The sequence below is a fragment of the Daphnia carinata genome, chromosome 8 (genome assembly GCF_022539665.2).
Source record: "Daphnia carinata strain CSIRO-1 chromosome 8, CSIRO_AGI_Dcar_HiC_V3, whole genome shotgun sequence".
Lineage (NCBI taxonomy): Eukaryota > Metazoa > Arthropoda > Branchiopoda > Diplostraca > Daphniidae > Daphnia > Daphnia carinata.
The window spans coordinates 365,573-381,893 of NC_081338.1; the positions used below are offsets into that span (position 1 = coordinate 365,573).

General features: G+C 41.2%; 1 protein-coding gene across 1 annotated transcript; it reads right to left on the reverse strand.

Moving 5' to 3' along the window:
• Positions 1–8,966: 8,966 nt before the first annotated feature.
• Positions 8,967–14,371, reverse strand: LOC130688095 (probable sodium/potassium/calcium exchanger CG1090). Its single transcript, XM_057511088.2, has 11 exons — positions 14,020–14,371; positions 12,583–12,763; positions 12,005–12,289; positions 11,841–11,941; positions 11,545–11,732; positions 11,143–11,363; positions 10,750–11,037; positions 10,129–10,230; positions 9,929–10,060; positions 9,722–9,862; positions 8,967–9,655 (listed from the first exon to the last, which is right to left on the reverse strand). Exons 1-11 carry the CDS (start codon positions 14,041–14,043, stop codon positions 9,597–9,599), a joined length of 1,722 nt encoding a protein of 573 aa, XP_057367071.1. The 5' UTR covers positions 14,044–14,371; the 3' UTR covers positions 8,967–9,596.
• Between the last annotated feature and the right edge of the window lie 1,950 nt (positions 14,372–16,321).

The window sequence follows — 16,321 nt, forward strand, 5'->3', positions numbered from 1 at the left end:
GCGCTGCAAGGATGCCGTCGATACCGACGTTAGGTACAAAAGGTATAGGATTGTTAATTACTTCTACAGTGGAGTTGAGCGTGCGTGATGGAATATTTGCCGGTGGTGTGTTGGTATTTGGTGTTGCAATGTGGAGGTGATCTGAGAGGTGATCGACCAACTCGAAGAATGAATTGGGAGTGGTAGGGGAAGAGTGTGGAGTGTCAGGTATTTTGTTTTTTGTTAGGTTTTCAAAAATAGTTCCGTCCGTTTTTTTTTGTGGTGTGATTGTCGACTAAATCGTGTTGCGGTATGATGGTTTCGTTATGTTCTATGCTGATCTTATTGACCGGTTCGGTTTCTTCCAGAACCGAATTATTTGTCGGGATGTTGAGTTGTGTTTGGTCTTCTTCGCCAATTACTAGACGGATTTTAGGGGGTTCGCTTATGCTAAGTGATTCAGGAATAAGGGCGGTCTGTGTTGCCGGAACAATAGGGCATAGTTCGGTAGCTATGGTCTCTATCTTAGTATACTCTCCGTGTGGAATTTCGCAGCTTATTGTTAAATTAGACTGGTTTGTCGATTTCTTTGGTGAAAAGAAATTAGCAATTTTATCTACAAAGGATAGGTTTGTTCTATCGGTTTCTTGGACACGTATCCGCTTGGATCGTATAATAGCTTCGGGGTTATCTACTTGACTCAGGGGTACGTAATTGAGTGTAGAACGGGTAGATCTCTTTCGAAAGGATAAGGGGTTGAAGGTCATATAATTCTCAGACTGAGTTAATTCAGTTGCGGAATTTGGATTGTCAAAAACGTTTGTGGAAATGTTATCAGATTTGCTAGCTTTTTGGAAAAAGGTACGTTTTGTCTTAGGCTTAGCACCTGTATACAACGACATTGTCAGTGAGTTCAAAAACCGCTGCCACCAGATGTAAAGGAGGACACGACGTTGTCATGTTGCCTCCAATACGGAGAAAGAAAACTAAACGCGGTGCTGTTACTCACAATGTCGCGTATAGGTAAGCACAAGACAATACGTGTTTGATAGAATAAACGTGTATTAAAATACCACAAGTAATCAATCGAATGAACAGGTAAGAGGCGAAGGCTTACAATTACGTAACAATTACTTGGGCGTACACTACTAAGGGACTACTAAGACAAGTAGGGAAATTTACTAGGAAGGGGACTTACGCTGCAGCTTGTGAGGGCGAGGTAGCGGCTCGGAAGGATGCGGAGGTACACACGAGATAACTCTCTCAAGGGGCGACTAACTACTGCGAGTTGCCGATGGCTTTTTATATGTTAGCCATCGACTGTGAGAGCCATACGGCACAGTGTTAAAGGATAGGCGGCAATATTGGGCGGTATCGGGCGATTTTGGGCGCAATGGAGAGGTATAGGCTGGCAAATTCGGGCAGTATCGAACGAATTTGGACGATAGTTAAAAATCGGTTGGACGGTTTTAGGCCATTTCGGGCAATCTCAGACCAACCGAAATAAGTCTATTTTTAGCCGACGTGCCGGGAAATGTCTTCGTTATTTATTACATTTTTAAGGGAGTTTTTACACTAGGTTAGTAAATGAAGGCTTTGAGTAAAAAGGGGCTACAGGTATAAAATTCTAGTCTATTTGAAAAAGAAAGTAAGAAGGGGCTTTGCTAGACGATTCGTTACAGTTGCATCTGTCACTTACTTCCATTTACTTCCCCGACCATCTCTACCTCCTACAAGGAACTATGCTAACCTTATAGTACTATCATATTTTCACTTCATGCAAAAAAAATTTACAGTTGAAATTGTCCACGATAAAGAAAGATGTAGTAAATGGCAATCTAGTACTGCAACTGTTGCCCTCTGTTGTATGTTTCAAGTGCTGCCATCTTGTGTTTGACTTCATTACCATGCTTGTCTCCCTTAATGTTACCTTTCCACCCCTATAGGTTAGGTCGAACCTTAGTCGACCTCTGGCCTCTCTTTTATTCAGACTGGGAGTCGGGATTTGGCCCGATGTCCGACAGGACGTTAAGAGGGGGCTCTGCTGTTAGCTGGCCGCCCTCGCGCAAGTCCTTAAGAAGAGGCTCTGCATTACTGCTGGCTTCCCTTCGCGAGTGTGTGTAAATAGTATGTGTATGTATTTTGTATGTCTTTGTTGTAATTTCTGTGCAATTGTTTGTGTATGAACGAAACTGTAACACTAGCAACCCCTGTAACTTATAATACCCCGTGACCAAGAATACACAGTCTTGTCGCAGCTACTAAAGCGTCAACAGTCACGGCCATTGAACCGGACGTCTCCGCATGTCTAATCGATCACGCAACTTCCGGCGAGATGAGTCAACGATATATGAACGATGCTGGTAATGTACGAGAACGGTGTGAACGGATGGTGATCGGATCTCATCCTGCTGGACTGGGGCTATCGATTGTAGGGAGCAGGGGGCATCGAATCCAAAGAAATATATAGTGGGAACGTCGAGTCTAGAACATTTGAGACATATTATCAATGCTGAGGCCATCTGCTCCGATCCGGAAAAATTTTCGGTCCTAGCCAATTTTTCAGTTAATAGTGTCAAGTCTTTGAGTTTTTTTAGGCCTGGCTTCCTTTTACCGAAAGTTCATAGCGGACGTTGCCGTCATTGCAAATCCTTGCACGCCCTCCTAAGAAAAAGTGCGAAAGAGATGTGAGAGAAGACCAAGAAAACGTAAAAAGAGCCCTTGTTCAGTGATTATGCCACACGTCCGTCCTGGCCCATTTTGACGACCAACTCGAGGTTGAAATTTACACAGACGCAAGCTATCTTGGCCGTGTTGATGCAACCATCGCCAGTTGGACCAGGATCCGTCGCTTTTATTGGCAAATGTCTGCCAATGCCGCAAGTAGGTATCAAGCTAGCGAGTTAGAATTTCTTGCTCTTGTGTGGGCTTTGAAAAAATCCGTTGCTATGTTTACGGGCGTCGGCTTCCAGTGAAGACGGACAATTAAGCGTTGAAATGGCTATTTTCAAAAAGGAAATTAGTGGGGAAATTTTCCAGGAGGGTTCTTGAATTGAGTACGACTTTCAGGTGGGGCACATTAAGGAGGTTGGAAAATTTCGTAGCCGATTAGCCAATTAGCAGCTGGGATCTCCATGACAGAACATCTAGGGTGGGTCCGAAAAACAAACAATTATTCCATGCCTGAAGTGGCGTATCTACAACAACTAGATAGCCAGATCCGGCCGCTTTTCACAAACCATTTTACTGACAATGACACTGAATTTACACTGTTAAAGTATATGTTATTTAAGACAATTTTAATTTTAATTTTAGGGATAGCCGGTGGAAGTTTACGTTTGTTGTCCTTTCGGTAATGCGTAGAGAAATCTTGATACGTAACCATAACGACTCGAAAACTGTCCTTTTGGTATTGAGAAGACCCTTTCTCGTTTGCCTGATCGTTTTTGGTAGCCAAGAATGATTAAACATGTACGAAATTTTGCATTATCCTGTATACACTGCCAACGTTTTAAACATGTGTCCCTCTCCCTGCCGGTCTTCTCCAGCCCATTCACCCACCGCTGCATCCATTCCATACCATCGACATCAACCATTTGAGGCTGTTGAAAAAGACTAACGGAGATAACGTGCATGTTAAGGTCGCCATTGACTATTTAACGAAGTGGATGGAAGCGGAGGCTGTGCCAAGTACAGCAACAATTCGCGTGGTGTCGTTCATCAAGAATCAAGCGGCATGGCGTACCGGTTCGGATTCTTAGTGATCAAGGTAGCGCGTTCAGTAGTGCTGAGATGGACGTGACTATGGAACGCGGGGAGGGGGGGTACAGTTTATCTTGCTTTGGCGGAACACCGGCAGACAAATGGACACGTTGGGCAGATGAATAGGTTGCTCACATCAGCGCTCAATGCTTACCTAAACCCATCCCACAACAACTGCAACGATTTACTTCCTGACACAATTTCGGCCATTAACACTGCCAAGCATTTAACCAACGAGTGTTCGCCATTCCAGGTGGTTAATGGCCGTACCCCTAATCACAGGAGAAACAATGTTTTCAATTGGCCCAGCTAGTGCCTCGAAACGCGTGAAAAGTTTTTTTTTCGTCGTATAAGCGCCATGCGCCAAGCGCTGCGCCTAAAAATTATTCGTAAACAAAAGGAAGGTAAGAGCTATGCGGACAAACGTCGACGAGTGGTCACCCCTTTCCAACCGGCGATATTGTGTTAGCGCGCCGAAAAATAAAGAAGGTGGGCTTAACAACAAAATTTCTTCCGAAATTTATCGGCTCCTTTCAAACCGTGCGTTTGGTGGGCCCGACAACTTTTCTCGTGGAAGACCTGCCGGCAAAAAGAGAAGGGGAATAGGTGGAGGTGGTTCAACGCCCATCTATACCAACTGAAGTTATTTCGTCTAAGATTAGAAGATGACACTAGCGAGGGTGGCGTGGATGATGCTGATATTCGCTGAACTGAGTCGATCGGTACCGGTCAGTCCACAAGAATTCAGTTAGCCCCGCCACTTTCCTCAACTCAGCTTCTTCCAGAGCCATCAGCAGCCCCCTTGGTACAGGTGGCACCCACTATAACTCGCCAGGGAAGAATACGGCGACAGCCAAGATGGCGTAGGTGGTGGAAAATAAGTCATGAAAAAAACTCTGACTGACTTGGTTAGAGAGACCGTACTCCCCCGCCCCCATATTTTCAGTTTTGTTTCGTTTTGTGTTTGTTTTGCTTTTATTTTTTTTTTTGTTTGTTTGTTTTGCTTTTGGGTAGTGTTTACGGGCCTGGATGGGTGCATATCGTGAACCTGGCTTAAAATTCATCAAATGTTGCAACTATTACCAGTGGCCCCAGCTACCGTTAGTATCGTTTTGTATTCTCCTCTTACTTTTCCTATAAGTTCCGCTCCCCTTAAGTGAGTTCAAGTTAACGCAAGCTTCCGCCCGGATCATAGTGTTTCATTTGAAATTAAAGGTTATCGCCCGGTAATTAAGAACTATTTTCGACTTTCTTTTCCCTTCGCTGGCCCTCCTGTTAGGTCCGTTTTCCATCCTTGCCTACCAGATCATCGCCGTAGTACGTAAATGTTGCGCACATTTCATTTTCGTTTTGTATTGTGTTTGGAACATTTGTTTTGGTTTGGTTTGTTACTGTGTTTTACACTTGCCCATGAATGTTTTGATTGTCGCTCCGTGTCGTTATAAGCCTCCACAGCACATGTTTCTCTCTTGGGCAACTAGGTAGCCGTTAATTCTTATCTGCATCGGTCAAATGCAGCACTAAATTCATTACTCACGGGTAACGAGCTACGTTTCAACAATTACCAATTAACCACAAAAAGTCACCATTCACGGATAACGAACTGCGTCTCCACCACACAATTGTCGCGCACTTCCTTCTATTAAACACAAATAGAATAATATGCCAAATGATGACAATAATTAACACGGTCTTTTCCTTCGACCAAACAAGAATAAAGAAAACACTTACCCAAACTTGGAGAACACAACGAAGATCTCTAGAGGAACCAAGAAGACTCCTCTAACGGAGTTTAGACAACTCCAGGAGCTCCTCCAATAGGTACTCATCGAACGGAGTTTCACAACACTGTCTTATACTGCTGCGCGAATCATCCCCTTCCGGACTCCGTATCTCCTTATCTTAGGGTAGCTTTCTTCTGGTAAGTTTTTTCTCCCGGTTGCAGCGTACTCCAAAGAGCGGGTGACTCATCTCTGCGAAGAGATAACCACCTTATTCCTTTTCTACCCTCGACAATATTTCGACCATACAGTACCCTCCAAAAGTGTCCGAACACTAGGGGTTTTTGGGGCCATTTAACATGGCGTCTTATGGCAGAAGGAGCCTAGCGCGAATGGAAAAAAGCGCGCTGAACTCACTACGTAAAAGCAGCCAGAAATACGTCTGCTTTTACAGCAAACTATTGGCTGTCACAGAAAAAAAACAGTGAGTTCAGCGCCTCAGGTGGGAATAAAATAAACTATTTTTGACGGGAAAAACTTACCACCGTCTTCACTTGAAAAAATTCCCTTTCCTAAAATAATTAATATTAAGTGATATTACTAAAAAGGGATATAGTTTAATGAATATCCTATTGATTAATCTAATTGCGAGGTCTAGGAAACATTTCCTTGTATGAAAAAACAATTTCTAAAAAATGAGGTAGTGTCATTAGGTATCCCGTACGCTAAACGCGGTGTTCGGTTAATACATGACTAGCATGCTAGTCAATCAATCTTATAGATAAAAAATTGAAAAAATTTTGCTAGATAGCGGATTATTTAATTAACACCTGGACTTTTTCATATTTTTTTATCATTTTTTCTGTCCCTTTTTTGCAATTGCGCTAGTCTCCTTCCGCCATAAGCCGCCATGTTAAATGGCCCCAAAAACCACTAGTGTTCGGACACTTTTGGAGGGTACTGTATATTTGATGACTGCGTTATACCAGCTAACGGTAAGGAATGTAAAATTTTAAAACTATTTTTTAAAAATATATTAAAATTTGAAGTAAAAGAGCATTAATAAAATTCCGACGGTTACTGACGCGATAACTGCGAACTGCGGTTAAAACACTTAATCTAAATTTAATTTTCTATGTAAAATACTACAAAAAAAATTTGCCATGTGTTATATAATGTGGTTTACAATGAAGAAAAAACGAATAGATGATTATTGATTTAAGCACTAGTTAAACAAATACTAGGGATTCTACGAAAAAAGGACGCAGCAACTAGAATCATTCGTAACAATGGATTATGGCATCAATTACGTCGTTGAGAAGTTCGATGATTTGTTGTATTGAAGGTTAAGCTTTTTTAGTTCTACTCTCTATTGTGAACTTGTATTTTTGCGTTAACTGTCCGGTAGATGGTTGACCTAGGTGATTGTTTTGGCGACAACTTCAGTGAGAGGTTCAACTGAAAAAAATGAACTGTTTCAACGGTAGTCGAGACCACCGTTGACCTTCAGTTGAATTGCAACTCCACCTCTTTTCAACATTTTGAGGCTCATCGTTCCTGTTGGAACAAAGTAAAAGGAATAGGACTATTTCGAAGTAGAAATAGGACTAATACCGTGGAGAAATAGGACTGGTGCCATGGGGAAATAGGACTGTCCTAATACATTTTAAAAGTCAGTTCTATTTCCCCCCAGTCCATATTTGTCCTGTAGAAATAGGACTGGAGATTTTCAGTCCTATTTCGTTTCAGTCCTATTTTACCGCCAATCCAGATTTAACGCTGACCTAACAAGAAGGTTCGAGAACAAAAGGTGAATTTTTCATCGTCGTCAATTGGGTTGCTACTTGGCAGATTGGCTAAATCGTTTTTTGTTTCGAGGTCGTTTTTTCGGGTTTCGGGGAACCTTTTGTCTCGCTCATGGAAATTTGGGTCTAATTCCGAATCTAAGCAGGTGCGCAAAAAAATGGTCCAAAACCCGGTTACATCCCCCGATTACACCACGTTCTGACCCGATTGCCTGATTTTTAGCCCGATTCTTAATTAATTCGATTGTGTTTCGATTTCAAGATAAAATAGCAGCTCCTTTTAAAATACGATGTGTGATTGTTGATGGCAGGGACACAGACCTAAATTTACCGGCAATATCTCGACTGGGGACGATGTTATAATAACAAGAATTGTACAGTATATTGCAGACAAATGTGGCGGTTTTCCCTGTGCTTTGTTTGCCATACCTGACAATTTTTATTGCAACCTACTGACGTCACCTGTGCTATATATACATTTTATGTATGTCTGATATCTATTTCATGTATGTATAGCAATCCAATTGAAATAGCTCATTACAAAGTTTCTTTCTACGGAAAAAAATTCGAAATAAAAAAAATCCTACGGTAAAAAAAATAGATTGGAAAACACATTTTACTGCCATAAGAACCCAGATTAAATAGCTCTAAAAATTACACGTGTTCCTGTACTTTTTGCACGCACTAGTGCAATTGTGATCACGATGAATTTTTTTTCTTACCGATCCTGATCATTTTTCTAATCCCTTTTGCTGGTCATCAAGGAATCAAATTAGAAGAGTTCTATATACAATTGCTTTCGTCATTTGAAAACTATACGTAGACATTTTTTGCTATTTTTAACGCTAGATGCCGGATTTGGTGTCCATACAAAAGTAATTGCATAAATCTTCGCCGATCGCGATTAAAGAATTTATCGCAACAGCAAGTTTGGCGCCTACTGTATATTTCTTCGTCAATACATAACGTGACGCAAAAGAACATCCATATTTACAGGAGGAAATCCTGAATTCGCCAACGGAAATTCAGCGCTCAATTGCAATACACATGTAATTGTTTTTCTCTCCAGTTTTTTATTGATATTTTGTGTTAAATAGTTTCCTCTCCCTAGCTCCTCAGCTCTAGCACAGGGCTCAGCGATAAGAAATGTGAAAGGGTTTTTGACAAAAACATTAGGTTATTAGAAAATCGGGTGTTCAAACAAAATTAGCCTTTTATTGTTATCGTTATTTAATTTTAAGAATAGAATGGTATTTGCAATTTCAAATCTAGGAAAAATTCGAATATATTTTTCTTCGCGAAAAGATCTCGAAGAAGCCAAAAGTTAGTCGGTAGCGTCAGGCGGCAATGAAAGAAAACAGACTGGCTTTATTTTATATACTTTTTTTAGCTGTCGTCTCATTGTTCCCATTTATCATAATATTAGAAATGAGGACAATATTTGGTTTGGCACGTTAACGGCAACAAAATGTGACTGCGAATTTACGCTTAGGATATTAAACGAATTGACGTTGAAATTGTGCGCATTTAGAAAAAGATTCCTCTTGAAAAGCAAAACTGGTTATATTTTAAACGGATGATTGTTTTATTAGCGCAAGGTGCAATATTAACCCGAAGTAGTAAAGTACATGTATGCTAGAGATTTAGAATGTTCTATAGTTTCTTCAAAGAGAACCATGCATAATTCATGTACAACTGCTTCGTACAACATTATATTAAATTATGATGAATGAAGTAGGAATAAACATTTTTAAATTTTGTCTTTCACAAAACCCCTCATCTGACATGTTGATTACGACTAACAAGGTTTCAAGGTGGAATGCTTAGAAAACGTAATAATACTGGACAATTGATTTATATAATTATAAAAAAAAGGAGTGGATTGGAGGAAAATTGAAAGCAATTTGAATTTTTTAACATCAATACATTGGCACACGTCGAAACACCAAAGATACTTATCGTATGTAAACAAACAAAAGAACGATAACTATTGAGAAACAATTAGTGAACATAAGAAACTAGGGCTTGTGCTACAAAAACAGATGAATTGCAAGTGTATGTTTTAGTGAAGGTAAACATCGTTGCCATTATATCCGTACGGAATAGAAGAATATAAAATTTGCGCTCCAACGACGACTCCGGATGCGTGGTCCAAAGCTGTAGCGCCTGATGAAGAATTCGGAGTACTGTATAAATTGGTGACATGCAAACCAATAATCAGCTTCATCGTCTGCTAAATACAGGTAATCACTATTTGATTCCTATAGATAAACGGGCCTTTTTTTTGTGCAAATCCGGGATGGCGGTCTAGAACGATGTGCCTAATTTCTCAGAAGTCGCTGTCACATTCTGGTGGATTAAAGTAGCCGAATATGTTCATCTCGTACACTAAGTAATAGTTTGAAACAGATTAATAATGTTTATCTGATTCATGATGGTTAATAATGCATTTACTAGAAGCGATGATCATGAAGAAGAAATACCAGCCTAAAAGTGCCACCCCGTATTTGCGATCTAATTTCCATCCATTGAGATGCGTGGCGCCCAGTAGAAAAACAATCGTTGATAGTAATGAAAGCGTGGAATACGTCAAACCTACGTTTTCAATAAAAATTGTGACTTATTAGACCAAAAATTTGTACACGCTTTTCATCCGCGAACCTTTGCTGATCACTCGCACGACACTTCCTGGACTAACAACGGCTGTTTGAAGAAACCAGGGTAGCCCCAAACAAATAAGAATGTCGAAAACGTTACTACCGATAGCGTTGGACGTAGCCATATCACCATAACCTTGTTAAAATTAACACTGTAAAAACTATTGCAGCATTCGAAGCCATTTTGTTTGATCAATAACTCACCTTCCCTTGCCACAGCCAAACTGGTCAAGATATCGGGAATACTTACACCAGCAGCTACAAACGTCAAGCCCATCACTGTATCTGGAATTCCCATCGTGAAACCTATGTACGTACAAACACACAAAGTCAGTTTTTTGTTTTGTGTTGTTGTTCCTTGATAAAAAGAAAGTGCACTGAAAAGTGTTTTCGTATCAGGCTTACGTATCCCAATCCGATGTAGAAACACACTTTGAAATAGGATTGTGTTCCAGACGGGCTTGCTCATACCTACGTATTCATGGCCGTACGCGCTGCGAGGCAACGCACAAGGCATGATGAACACCAAAATTGGTTTTCTTTGTGTTGGATTTTTTGTAGAAACAGTTATTTTTCTTGTTAATGTTAATGCCCAAGAAGTTTGCTGGTCATAACTTAGATCTCAACGGCCACATCACGAAGACGAGCCGGTTCGTCCACGTTACCTTTAGTGTTCTTTTTCAATTTCAAGTCTTACAACGTTTCGTATACAACATTTGAGCAAATGTGCTTCTACCCGTCCCCAGTAGGTGATAACACTGCGAATTACTTCTTATCGCTATTGGTAGGACAGGAAAGGATTGTCGGCAGTCGAGAAATACTAACCAATAATGGTAATCATCCAGACCATGACGTAAGAAAAGATGGAGATCCATAACATGCTGATAAAAAAAGAAACGAGGAACCAACTGCCCCACTTCTCCAAGCGGCAGTTCGGCATCGTGTAGTAGGCAGCAGCACGCAATGGCAAGCAAATAGCCCACACAATTCGCTCGCGGAATGCTATCGGCGCGTCCCAAGGCGAAAACCGTTCAGCTTCCTCTTCCTTAATTTTGCTAAGCGTAGTAGGGTCGACGCCGACAGCGTTTCCGTCAATCGAAGATTTGGCAGAATCTGTTTCGAAAGGATATAACAACAATTAACAAATGATATCGTATTTCTTCAGCCTGACCACCCAAATGAGCCAAATTGCAACTACATGCAGAGGCGAAGTCTTACCGGGAGATTTTTCGTCAGTGTAGAGTTTTCCTGAGGGGCCACCTCCCTCTACGTCAAGATTCTTGTAGGGCATTAGCGATGCGTTTTCTCCACCGGGAAGTCTTCGGGCGTAGTCGGGAATTGGAATTGGTAGGGTGTTGGCCCATCGCTCCAGATCAGAGTTGTAGTACATCATTACGCAGTAAGCCACATAAAGCAAGAGGAAAATGGTGGACTCGTACCTTCATGCCACCCATGGCGACAAGTTGGGAAAAAAGAATGGAGAATGACAGCATTCAGCCTTTAGAGACTTAAAACTCAAATGATGGAAACCGGTAGTAGATAGTGACAAAAGGGAGAGGAGGGAGGAAGGTTGGGATTGGGTGGTACTTTTCCTAAAAACATCTCCATATCTGCGCTTACCATGTGACAATTTCGTTGTAGATGGTGAAGAGTAGAGCGAAAATGGCGACAAAATAAGCGATGCAATCACGGACCAGCGGCCACCAATTGAGGTAGATGACACCTCCGGAAAAGAGAGCGCAAACACTAATGACGAACATTATGTTGAAGACGGCAGAGCCGATCACGCCACTGATGCCTATATCATCCTGTTTAAGAAGAGAATAAAACCACAAAACAAATCCATTTATCGCGCCGTCAATTGAACTTCAGCGATACTTTTCGATTGAAATAAAAAAGCATCATCTACACTGTACCTTAGCTATGAAAACACCGATGATTGCAGTGGCAAGTTCGGGGGCCGACGACCCTGCTGCCATGAAAGTCGCTCCCGCCACGTCTTGCGACATGTGAAGAGCTGTTCAAAAATTGGATTTGCATTAAACGAAGATGTGGTTCAAACCAAACGTGAAATACGTACACTCGACCATCCGTTCCAATGCAGGGACGAAATAATCATCGCAGACTATGGACAGCCCTAGGAACATGTAAGCTGAAATGAGGAGGTGGACCACGAGACCGCCTTTGGCCCTCACGTATTGTGGGATGATTGGCCGCGGAAACTCTTTAATAGCCGGCGGAGTGCAATTGGTTCCTGCAAATGGGTCCAAACTAGGCGTTGCTGTTGTTACTGTTGTTGATGCTGTTTTCGTTGTAGACGATGCTTCACTGTCTTCACTTATCAATAAATGGCGTCTCCACATCCCTAATTCCAGCAAATGGCAAAATGTCAGAGCACAGTCAATCGAGATGCGTAATAAACAACGACGTGGATTTCACAAACGACTATTGCCAGGCAATTACTCAAGCCGGTCGATAAATCCAGTTTAGTGTAGCAAATAATTGCCGTTAGTGGCAGAAAGTGTGCCTTTATAATAAGGTAAATAGCAGTTTTATTTTTTACTTTTTAGTTTACTTGTTTCTTTTTGTTTTTGTTTTTCGTTTTTTGTTTTTTACATTTAATTTTAATTGATCAACGTCGTGACATAAAAAACGTACCGCGTTCGAACTGGTCATCGTTATCGACGTAAGTTGACGGATTAAGGCTAGAGCGTGGTAGATGGGATGTCATCAAGATCACAGCCAGAACTCCCAGTCCAATTAGATAAGCCCACATGCATTTCCGGCGGTTGACGCGCTTGCAGCGACCAAAATCCAGGCCCTTCTTCTTCGCCTCAGTCTAAACGTACAGAAGAGCAACGGCAAAAAAATAACAAGAACGAATAAATTAAATAGCACGATCGATACTACACTCTAGTGCACGTTATAAATAAAGACGAACGACATTGTTTCAGCTGCAGCATAAAGTACGGACAATCGCCAGGTATTGGAGGTAGTCTGCGTTGATGGCGGAAAAACTATCGACAAGCAATTGCATAACGTCTCAACTTCAACGTCTATCTAGTTCAATCACAGAGGGTTGGTTCTGCATTTTCTGTAAGTAGCGATCGTCGCAAACATCAGCGAGAACTGCGTCATACATAGATGTGTTGGAAAAGCCAGACATGTTCATCTACTAAGATCGTTATCCTGGTCTGTTGTTTAGCCCAGCTGTCACGTTGCCAAATGGTTTTGGTTACACGATCAATGACGTTTCTTTTCCCCTTTTTGTCCTATTCCACGAAAAGGGCCAAACTAGCAAGATGCAAGCGTCACCAAGCGAGTCGATAATCGAACAAAACTCCTCAGTTCCCCGTCTTGTTTCAAATCAATCCAAAGATGAATAAAAGAATACTTTCAAAATTTTGGCAAACATTAAAAATAGTCTTCGAAGTGTGAAGTTGACAAAATGTTGTCCTAGACTTTTTGACCGAGATAAACGGGCCTGCGCCAAGTGGGATATCAGTCTTACAACGTTTTGGTACTTTTCTTTTTACACAACACAAAGGTAATGCGAAAAAATTAAGTAAAAACATTTTTTTTAAATCTTTAATTGGATGTGAGACGTGTCAGTCACGTTTCCCGATTACATCGAACTCAATGGCTTACTACTACCAAACTACCAACAATTCAGTAATGTAACGAATTTTTATCAAATTACCTTCAGATTTAGTATAATCTAATTCAACAGAACAAATAGAAAATAAAAAAGTAATCATTTCCGTTCGGTGGGAATGCCACAGTCGTTATCGAGTCCCATTGTTGGTGACGCGGCGATGCACCACTTGGACAAGTGTTCGGCGAACACACGCTGCAGTAGGACTGGATCACATGATAAGAGATAAAGAAATCGACGAAAGCATGCGATTTGTAGCCAAAATTGTTCTTTGTTTAAGACAACGCCATTTGGTATTAGACCGAAATCTCATATTGGGACTAGTTCGTCGTTTCCAATTTATACAATCGTTGAGCAGACACAAACGAGATTAACTGAGAGTTTCGTTTTTTAAGTTTTAAGTTTATCTTAGTTTTTTATTTATTTACATTTTTTCTTACCGTTTGCTTGCTGTGAAAAGACATTTGAAAACGAAAAGGGGTGAATCTTCGGCCGGTTGGACTTCTTGCTGTACCACGAGAATCGAGGCCCCACACCAGGGCTGGTTAGAAAAGAAACAGAGCTTTTCAATTGCCTTGCATAGTTTATGCCAGTCTGTGTAATGGACTTGGAACAAAGTAAGACTATTGTCACTCGCTAACGGGCTCAACGATGAATCTGCAAAAAAACTGAACAGCAAAAGATGGCAACTAATCGGAATTCAAACACCCAACGCACGCCGTCCAGCAGAGTAGACTAGACGTGTTTCGGCCATTATGAAAGCCAACTCTTCCTCCTCCTTGAGGATTTGGACAGGAGACCAAAAGGAAGCGGAGAGGGTGAGTAGCATACACACTAGGGGCGGGAAACACATTTTTTGGCGCATGCGCACAGCTTTGCGCCACGGTGCACATGCGGGACGTTGCCGAAAAAAGAAAAAACCTGAACGCACACTAGGCTTCAAAAATTCTCGGCTTGGCATTTTATTGATCATGCCGGTTGTTCTTCCCTTTTATTTAAAAAAAAGACAAAAAAAAAAACTTGCAATGTCGCTCTATGTATTATTAGCTGCTTTTTCTCTCCATGCTTTTTGTCTATTATATAATTCGCTTCTTTGCTTGAAGCTCTTGCTTGAAGCGATCTTGCTTATTCGTTAAATAAGTAAAGCCAAATAAAACATTATGGCATCTAGACTCCATTCGTATGAGTGGAGACATGGAAACACTTTTCATTGTGTCCTCTTCGTTACGTATGTGGCTTCGCGTTGCTTTCTGTTTATCTGAAGTGGATGATTGCTTCTTTACCACAAGGAAACCTGAGGATGGTATGGAGAATATTACTAGCCAAGATCAAACCAATTTGCAGCCGATGTATAGGAAGCTACGGTCGGACAAAGAGGGCGAAATGAAAATGCTTGGGATTTTTTGGGTAGCGTTACGTTCTAACTAAGGTCATAGACCGTCTTCCTCGCAGACGATCGATATGCTGGTTATCTCCGCTGCCTGCCCAGTAATCTCATCTCGCAATGGGATCGATCTTTTCATTTTGGAATCTCGCTTTACGGCGGCAGATACGTTGACATACGTCGTCATTCGGATATCTTCTTTCATTTCTGTTATTGCACCACTGATGCCATTAGTCATGGACATTGTCAGCCCTACCCTTGCAATCTCAGTTGAGAAAAATGTTTGAATCGCATCCTAATAAATATATAGCTACATATTCTAAAACGTATTATGCCATTTGTCAGCTGTATTCGTCACGTTTTAATGCCGAAAATACGTTCGGAAACGTAAGTCCATCATGTGCTAATCGTGCGTCTGAATCAACCTGCCCTAGTGGTGTCATCGGAAAAGATCAATGTAAGACGACGCATTCATGTAAATGACTCGATTCATGGTGCTATTATCGGGTTCTACATCAACATAAACGGAACGTCGATTGCTCGTTTGTACTTTTTTGTTTGGAGACGCTACACGTTAGTTCTTGCGATCCAAAATTTCGTCACTGAGCGCCGTCACTGAAAGCATTCTACACCCAACGGGGTATCGATTCGACTGCCAATTCATTTAGGGTCAAGTATTCGTTTGCAACTTTGGGTTGTTGACTTTTCTGTACAACATCGTGCACAAGCTGTTTCAAACGGTATAGGAATGAAGCGATTGAATCTGTGCAAGCGTCATTCGTTTTTGTCCGTTGATCTGAGTTTTTCAGAAAAACACATGGGCCACCACCCAATTTTCGTAAAAAGAAATTTTAGCAGATAAGGTGATAATAAATACAAAATAGATATCGAAATAGATTCAAGCACGAAATACCCTTTGGGCAATAGATTTAGTTTGATTATCGAGAAAAGCTGTGAGACTTGGAACAACTAAATACCACGCCTCGTCGCACGTTGTCAGTTGTCTAACTCTTATCGGTCTATTACGGTGAAAACATGCTCGCCTCTTGATCCGCGTCCTTGGATCGATAACCTATTCCACAGCAACCAATCATTAGGCACATGGTTTCTTATTGTGGGCTTTTCCCGTTTTTTTTTCCTGCGAAATTGCCAACTGATTTATCAGCCGTAGAGCTACTTGATCTAGAAGCAAGTTGAATCTTGATCCGACCAGCTGTTTTTAAAAAGTAGTTTAGGGATCTAACGCCACACTATGAAGGTCAAGCTAGAGTTTAGGCAAGTGGCGAATATTTTAAACTAATCAAATTCAAACATTTAGCTTTGACAAAATTTCTATAAAATATTTCGCCACATTACCA

Coding starts and splice junctions, on each gene's coding strand:
- LOC130688095 (XM_057511088.2), bottom strand. CDS start 14,043: ATGTCTTTTCACAGCAAGCAAACG. Junction 10,231..10,749: donor CTGGATGATTACCATTATTG/GTTAGTATTTCT, acceptor GTACGTACATAG/GTTTCACGATGGGAATTCCA. Junction 10,061..10,128: donor TTTGGCTGTGGCAAGGGAAG/GTGAGTTATTGA, acceptor AATTTTAACAAG/GTTATGGTGATATGGCTACG.